Raw genomic sequence first — 8,552 nt, forward strand, 5'->3', positions numbered from 1 at the left:
CAACCCACAAAATAAAAGCTGCTTGTAATGGATATTGATCCGAGTCTCGGAATAAACCTGGGACAAGGAGCTCGTGTCCTTGCTCAAAGTCCCAAAGCCACTCGGATTCCTCCCTATCCAAGAGGAAACATGGATTGGGATGCAGGAAAACAGGAGATGTTGAGGCAAGCCAGGGCTTCAGGAAGTTGAAGACCATGGAAATCAGTCCAGAGTTTTCAGGGAATTTTGGGATTTGATTTGTGTCTTTGAAAAAGAAAAGACACCTGAAGGGTGGGATGAGCTTTAAGCTACTCCATCCTGGAATTCTGGGATTCCGTGAAAGCAAATTAGTCCTCGAACTCTTTTAAGGTGCTTTAGTTCAGAAGATCAATTAATTAATTAATTAATTAATTACTCCATGATTTCCTAGAGCTGAGCATTCCCTGGAGTCCCAGGTCCTGCTGTATCCCTAAACTAAGTGTGTTCCAGACCTTTCCCAGGTTTTGGGGTTATGGAAAAAGAAGTCATGGGGCTGGGTGGGGATGAAGCTGAGGATGAGTCAGGAGCAGCTTTTCCTTTGGGGAAATTCCATGTGCCCACATGGATCAGGCTGGATTCAGCTCCGTGGCCCTTCCAGAGCAAAAACGTTGATTTTTTTTGTCCCCAGAATTGTGACAAAAGGGCCAAAATGGCCTTTCCAGGGAAGGAAATGCTGGAGCAGGGTCTGATCCCGATGGGAGATGGAGCACGGGAATGGTGAAGGGAATGGGAGAAATCCAGGCTCAAAGGGACTTCCCAGATCCAGCAATCCCGGCCTTTCCAGGCAGAGTTGAGGAATATCCTGCTCCAGGTCTGCTCCCAGCCCCATTCCCAGCTTTCCTGCAGGGGATGGGCCCAGGGCTCTCTGGGAATGCTGCAATCCTCCCAGCCAGGTGGATAAATCGTGGCAATAAAGTGATTAAATCATGGAATTGTGGAATAATGTGGCTTGGAAGGGACATTTAAAGGCCACCTTATCCATCCCCTGTGGAATAAGCAGGAAAATCACCTAAAAGTGGCAGAGATTCCCAAAATCCTACAAATGGCAGATCACTGGTCATTTGTCCTCTTCTAGGTGGGAATTCCCCACAAAGCGCTCATCCCTAAATCCATGAAAAGCTCAAGCTGAATTTTGGGTCTTTGTTAAAACACGGGAAAAAAATTTAAAAAAACCCAAAACCCCCAAATCTCATTTCAGTCCCCAAACCAAAATTCAGGGAAGGGAAGAGAAGGTTTCCTAAGGACACTCAAACATCCAATCCTGCCTTCCCAGATCCAGCTGGAGCTGGAGAAACACCTGGGAATTCTTGGAGAGTTGGGGGAGGGAGGCTGGAGCTGAGATAACATCGGGAGCCCGGATCAGCACCCGGGCAACCGTGTGGAAAACCAGATAAGGAGCCCGAGCTGCTGAGTCAGCAGTTCCTGACCCCTTCCCTGCCCCAGACTCGGATCCTGGGATCGTTTTCCGAAGGCCAAGATTCCTTTGGATGAGTTTTTCTGGGAGAAGTTCGAACCCTCGGGATCTTTACGGTGGAAAGGCTCCAAAGCTTGGGATTTGGGGGATGGTTTGCACTTGGAGATGGTCAGGGAGGGGATGGGGTGGGATGGGATCCATGGGATGGGATCCAGGGGATCCATGGGATGGGATCCATGGGATGGGATCCATGGGATGGGATGGGATGGGATGGGATGAGATCCATGGGATTGGGTCCATGGGATGGGATCCATGGGATGGGATGGGATGGGATCCATAGGATGCGATCCATGGGATGGGGTGGGATGGGATCCATGGGATCCATGGGATGGGATGGGATCCATGGGATGGGATCCATGGGATTGTGTCCATGGGATGGGATGGGATGGGATGGGATGGGATGGGATGGGATGGAATCCAGGGGATGGGATCCATGGGATTGGGTCCATGGGATTGGGTCCATGGGATGGGATGGGATCCATGGGATTGGACCCATGGGATGGGATGGGATCCATGGGATGTGATCCATAGGATGGGATGGGATGGGATGGGATGGGATGGGGATGGGATGAGGTGTCAGTGCCAGGACAGTTTTCCCCCTCACCCCACACCACAAAAGCCGGGATTTCAGGGTGACCAAAGTGACCTTTGTGTCCCAAATCCCTCTGCAAACGGGGCCTGATTCCAGCTGGATCGGATGGAGGGAGTTCTCCGAAGGGTGGAAATCCTCCAGCGGGACAATCCCTTATCCCAGGAAGAGCTCTGGGATGCCCCTCCCAGCATCACCTTCCAAAGGGACAGGGGGTGGCCCCGGTGGCTCCAGCTGTCCCTGCCCGGGGGATCCCTGCAGGCACAGCCACGCTCCAGCCGGGATAATCCCGCTGATCCCAAGAAACCGCTCCGGGCTATTTCTGGGACAACACAAACCAAACAACAACTGCCGGGACCCAGGGCCACCCTCGGCTTTCATCTCCCGCAGCCCCGACCCCGCCGCGGGCTCAGCTCTGCTCCTGCTTTTCCTCTTCCCAGCGCCAGCAGCTCCCACAAATCCAGCACGGATTTGCCGGAATTTCCTTGGCTGGTGAGGGCCGAGCTGCCAGGCTGGGCTTTGCCCTCGCCAGGGGTTTGCTGGTTTTGCCTTTGCTGCCGGAGAGGTTCAGCTCCAGGGATATCAGAGGTTCAGGGATATAGGGATTTTGGCTGATCCCAAGGAACAGTGGGAGAATCCCTCGGAAATCTGGGAGTAGGGGTGGGATCCTTCCCAGGAATGTGCCAAGAAAAGGACATTTCCCATTGTCTGGGGCCTGTCTTGGTTTGATAAATTGGGATTTGTAGGATTTTTATTTTACAGGACTATTTACAATTTTATTTTTTATTATTGTTATTATTTTATTATTATTATTTTTAATTTTTATTTTCTTATTTTCTTTTTTCTTATCTTTCTTATTTTTCTCCTTTTCTTTATTGTTATTTTTATGTTGCAATTTTCATTGTTATTTTTATTAATTTAAAATTTTAAAATTTAAAAAATTTTAAAAAAATTAAATTTAAAAAAAAATTATTATGGGTTATATTCCAGTGATGAGCATTATCATTCCTTCCTTCCATCCAGCTTCAAACCATTTCCCTTTTCCTGATTTCTGGAGATCTGTGGGATTGATCCGCCCAACAAGGAACGAGCCCAAGAGGAAAACCTCATCCAGCACCTCCTTAATCCCAACCTTCCAACAGCACGGAATTCCGGAGTGCTTTGCCTTGGAAGGACCCTAAGGATGATCCCATTCTCCCATCCCAGGCTGCTCCGAGCCCCATCCAGCCTTTCCCAGGACACTTCCAGGGATCCAGGGGTGGATGTGGAATGGGGAATTCTCTCCAGGTGTGCCAGAAAAGATTCCCAATCCCCCAAAGATCGGGATTGGAGTTTTTTGGGATCGTCCCAAAAGCAGAGGGAAGTTCAGCATCACCCGAACACCCTGAGCAGGCCGGGGCAGCCAAGGAAAAGTGGGAATGGTCCCTGTTCCCACCCTGTTCCCACATGGATCTGCTTCCCAGAGCTCAGCCCGCTGCAGCCTGGCAGCTGCTTCCCAAAACTGGGATATTCTGGTCCCAAGTCCTGCAGAAAGCTGCTGTCTAATTAATAATTAATTCATGGATTGATTAAGCAGAATATCTCCTCTGGTGCCAGCAGGGCTGGGATCTCCCAGGCTGAGCAAAAGGAGGGGAAAAAAGGGAAAATAAAAAGGGTTGGAAGAGCAAAACCGTGGAGATTTTGGCTCCGTGAATCCCAGGATTAGGTTGGAAAAAATCATTCAGATCCTAAAATCCAACCTTTTAGGACATGGGGAGGTTTTCCCTCTGCCAGCACCTCCCGAATAAAAACCATTCCCACATTTTCCCTTCTCCCGAGCTCTGCCGGTGTCAGACCCGACTTTCAAAGCTCCTTTTGCCACAAATTCTCCTCAAGCCCATCTTTGCAGAGCTCTCCGCCTTAGGCCGGTCTTAATTCCTTAATCCTGGGACTAAAGAGCCGAATTATCCCAGATTCCCACCCTCACCCTGCCGGATTTCAGGCACTCCATCCAGGTGGAATTCCACCCGTTGCCCAGGCAGGTGTTATTGGGCTGTTCCAGGGAAATCTTGGGAAGGTTTCTCTGGATTGTCAGAGCTGGAGCAAAGCTGAGCCTCGCCCAAGTCTGTCCCTAAAACCCCAGGATTGGGAAGCTGATCCTGCAGGGATTTGAGCCTCAGGGAAGAGGGCCCTGATTTCCCAGACTTTTCTCTCCTTCCCTGAGATTTTTTCCCAGTGCTGGATTTCCCTCCCTGCTTGGAATGCAGGGACAGCCAAGGCTGCTGCAGAAGAGGGATCAGATCCAGCTCCCAATCCTGGGATATCCCAGGGATCCAGATCCCATTCCTGGGAGGTCCCAGGGATCCAGATCCCAGTCCTGGGATATCCCAGGGATCAGATCCCAGTCCTGGGATATCCCAGGGACCAAATCCAGCTCCCAGTCTTGGGATATCCCAGGGACCAGATCCAGCTCCCAGTCCTGGGATATCCCAGGGATCAGATCCAGCTCTCAATCCTGGGATATCCCAGGGACCAAATCCCAGTCCTGGGATATCCCAGGGATCCAGCTCCCAGTCCTGGGATATCCCAGGGATCAGATCCAGCTCCTAGTCCTGGGATATTCCAAGGATCCGGATCCATCTCCCAATCCCGGGATATCCCAGAAATGATTTCCCAGCCCTGCTCCAGCACGATTCCCTCTAAAAGCGCCTTGGGCACGATCCTTGCCGGCTCCAAGGGGAATTCCAGGAATGTCAGCGCCGGCTTTGGGACACTCCGGGCTCTGCCCCATCCCAGCATCACGGAGCTGCAGAGATCCCGGGAATCTGGGCCCTCATTCCCAAGATTAAGCCGGGAATTGTGCTCTGGAGCCGCCTCTGGCTGCGGGAATCTCCTGATCCAAGCCCGCAGCTGAGCCGGGCTCTGCTGTGCCCCAGGGAAAACTCGGGAGCGCTTTAAGCTCAGCCCAGAGCCTGAATTAAATCCCTGCATCCCCATCCATCCATGGATATTTCCTTGTTGCTCCTAGGAAAGGGAAGATTTACGGCAGCAACTCCCTCAGAGCCAAATATCAAATATATTTGTGACCCTTGTATAAATAACAACAACAACGAATTTTATAACAAATAAAAACAACAACAACTTTTATAATAAATATTAATAGCACATTTCATAGTAAATAATAATAACAACAACAAATTTCAGGATAAATCCATAAAATCTCTCCCTGCTGGCCACCCTCGATCCCATTCCCTCTTTCCAAAGTCCCTTTAAAAATCCAAGTAGCTGGAAAAAGAAGCGACAGCTCCAGGAAAATCCAGGCTCGAGGCGATTCTTGGACGGGGGTGACAAGGGGTGACATTATCCTGCCTAAGGGGGGACACTCGGGATCTCCGCAGCTCCCGGACTGTCAGGATGGATTTAGGAACCCTCTGGGAATTCCTTCTGCTGTCAGGAGCGGTTGGAAAAGCAAGGGAAGTGTCTAAAATGGGAATTTAAGCCTGGCCTAACTAAACCAAGCAGGATTTGGAGCAGCAGGACCTGAAACCAGTCAAAATCCGAGTTGGGAAGGATCCATGGGATCGGCAAATCCAGGTCCAGGAGGGGTTTTAGGGAAACTCCTGTGCTTTCCCAGCAAATCCCATGGATTTCTCAGCCCTCTGAGATTCTGGAAGAGCTCATTCCCAATTTTTGCCAGGTCCAGCTCACCCTGAGCCGGCGCTGGGGACATGGGGGCACCTCCCAGCTCATCCCTTGGGATGGAAAGGATCTCTTGGGATGGGGGAATCCCAAAGAAATCCCACTGCGAATTCCAGGCAGGAGTTACTGGGAGAGAGGAGTGAGCTGGGAATGGGAATAATGGGAATGGGAATGGGAACAGAAATGGGAATGGGAACAGAAATGGGAATGGGAATAATGGGAATGAGAATAGGAATAATGGGAATAATGGGAATAATGGGAATAATGGGAATAAGGGGAATAAGGGGAAATAATGGGAATGGGAGATGCAGCCTTGCCCAGGTTTTTTTTGCATCCCTGAAATTTCCCCAGCTCCAGCCTGGCTGGTTCCCAATCCTGATTTTCCCAGTCCCAAAGCAGCAGGAATTGCAGGAATTCTGGAGCAGGGAGCAGCAGGTGCTGCAGGACCTGGACGCAGCCCCAAAGTCAGGAGATGCTGATCCAGCCCTGGAATTTGGGAAAAGCCTCACCCATCCCTGAAATCCCAACAAATCTCCAAGTGCTTCTCCTGATTTCCCCAGTTTTCTTTGGGTTTTGTGTGGTTTGAACAGGGATGGGCTCAGACAGGGAAAACAGGGATTGTTTTCCAAGGGGCTGTTCCTTCTCATTTAGTGAGGAGAAATTTCCCACTGGAAAAGCTGGAAAACCCCCCCAGCTCTGCACAAGATTCCAAACTACCAAGTCCAGGGATAAGGCCCAGGCTGTTGGATCCTGGAGGTCAGGAAGGACCTGACTGCAGCCAGAATGATCCCAATCCCAACCCCAATCCCATTTCCATCCCTCCTGGAGAGCAGATCCCACTTTCCATGGGTGTCCTACTCCTGGAAAACGCTGGGGAATGGGAGCGGGAGTGAGAATCCCAGGGCTGGGGAAAGCCAGGAGAGCTCCTGTCACAGGGAATTCCAGCACTGGCTCCACATCCAGCAGCTGAATCCCGAGGAAATGTCCCTTCCCTGCTTCCTGGAGGTTTTGGAGCTGCAGGTCTCCCACCATTTCCCAGTTTGGATGGATTTATCCCGGTTTTCCAGCCTTGGGAAGCCTGGTGTGTGCTGGAAAGGGGTGGAAAGTGCCAAGGAGCAAAAGGTTCCTACAACTTCCCTGTTTTCCTGGGATTTAATTCCAAAGGAGAGGCTCGGTTTCATTGGGATTAAGGAGATTTGCAGAGAAAGGAGAATTGGGAATGAAATTGTCTTGGAGGGGGTGGAGAGGAAGGGAAGGGGAAGGGAGGAAGAAGAAGGAGAAGGGGAAGGGAAAGGAAGAAGGAAAAGAGGAAGGGAAGCAAAAGGGAAAGGTGGAGGAGAAGGGAAAAGGGAAGAGAAAGAGGAAGGGAAAGGGAAGAGAAAAAGTGAAGGGAAAGGAAAAGGAAGAAATGGAAAGGAAAAAAATGAAAGGAAAAGGAATAGGAAAAAAAAAAGAAGAAAAAGAGAAAAAATGAAAGAGAAATTAAAAAAAATAAAAGCAGAATAAAAAATAAAAAAAGGGGGAAAAGAAATAAAAATATGAAAAGGGAAGCAAAGTTGTCCTTTCTCCATAGGCATATCCCGAAATTCTGCCCCAAACGCTGTCCCAGATCCCTGTCAAACCTCACACGTCCTGTCCAGAGCTTTCCAAGCGATCCCAACTCCTGGGAAGCACAGACATTTTCACTGCAGCGCCTGCAGCCCCGCCAGCGGATCCCAACAACCCCAAACAGCTTTTTAATCCTTCATCCCCTCATTTATCCCTCCTGGCGGCAGGATCCGCAGGGATCCTCCGGGAAAAACCACGGGGGAAAAAAAAAAAAAGAAGAAAAAAGAAAAAAGAAAAAGAAAAAAAAAAAAAAAAAAAAAGCGGGACTCACCAGCGCGTAGACGGAGCTGAGCACGGAGCAGCAGAGGATCAAACCCAGGCTGGGATACACCAGATATGATCCCATATCCAAGGGGCTGCTTCCAGCATCCAGCCTCGCGCAGGGAAGCGGGAGGTAGGCGAGCTCGGAATTCCAGCGGCGCGGATTTCTCCTTGTCCTCCCTCGCGTGCCCCCAGATCCGCGGGATTTTGTTCCTTTGGCTCCCCAGCTTTCAGCCAGAGAGGCACATGACGAGAGATCCCGGGGCTTTTCCTCGTTTTCTCATGGCTGGAGTGGCGGGCAGCTCCCAAAATTCCGCCGCGGAGCCCATGGGGAGAGGCAGCGGAGCCGCTCAGCGCCGCGGCTCCCGGTGCCGCTGGATCATCTGGGAGCGAGCTGGGAAATCACATCCATATGGGCCCGGGTGCGCCTCGGGATCCCGATTTTCTGCGGCTCCGGGAAGTTCAAATCATTTCTTTGTCAAACGCAAACACGGAGAGGCAGCGGGAGAGGGAGGGAAGGAGGGAGGGAAGGAGGGAGGGAAGGAGGGAGGGAGCAGGGAGAGGGCTGGAAGGGGTGGGAGATGGCAGAGGGAGGGGGAACCTTTAACCACCGCTTTATTTTTAGCCGCAGTAATTTTATCTTTTCGCTCGCCGAGGGGACAAAAAACCCCAAACTCCCCCCCGCTCTCCGTCCCTTTTATTTTTGGGGGTTTCTCTTTTTTTTAATTTTTTTTTTATTTGCCTCTCCTCCTCTCTGCCGCACGCAGAACAAATCCCAAATTTCCAAAACGCCCCAAAAGTTGGGAATGTTTTCCCCTCCGCAGTTGCCTTTGGGGCAGCGGCGGCACTGGGGAGGTTTTGCTTGGCTGTCCCAAAAAGTTGGTTCTGCCAGGCACGGAATTCTCTGGTTTTAGGGAAAAAAAT

General features: G+C 50.8%; 1 protein-coding gene across 1 annotated transcript in view; it reads right to left on the reverse strand.

Annotated features, from left to right (window-relative positions):
• Window positions 1-8,118, reverse strand: part of PTH1R (parathyroid hormone 1 receptor) — a 91,954-nt gene extending 83,836 nt beyond the window's left edge. Inside the window, 1 exon segment of the mRNA XM_053990911.1 lies at window positions 7,639-8,118. Coding sequence (XP_053846886.1) covers window positions 7,639-7,713 — 75 coding nt within the window. The 5' untranslated portion in view covers window positions 7,714-8,118.
• Between the last annotated feature and the right edge of the window lie 434 nt (window positions 8,119-8,552).

The sequence above is a fragment of the Vidua macroura genome, chromosome 1 (genome assembly GCF_024509145.1).
Source record: "Vidua macroura isolate BioBank_ID:100142 chromosome 1, ASM2450914v1, whole genome shotgun sequence".
NCBI lineage: Eukaryota > Metazoa > Chordata > Aves > Passeriformes > Viduidae > Vidua > Vidua macroura.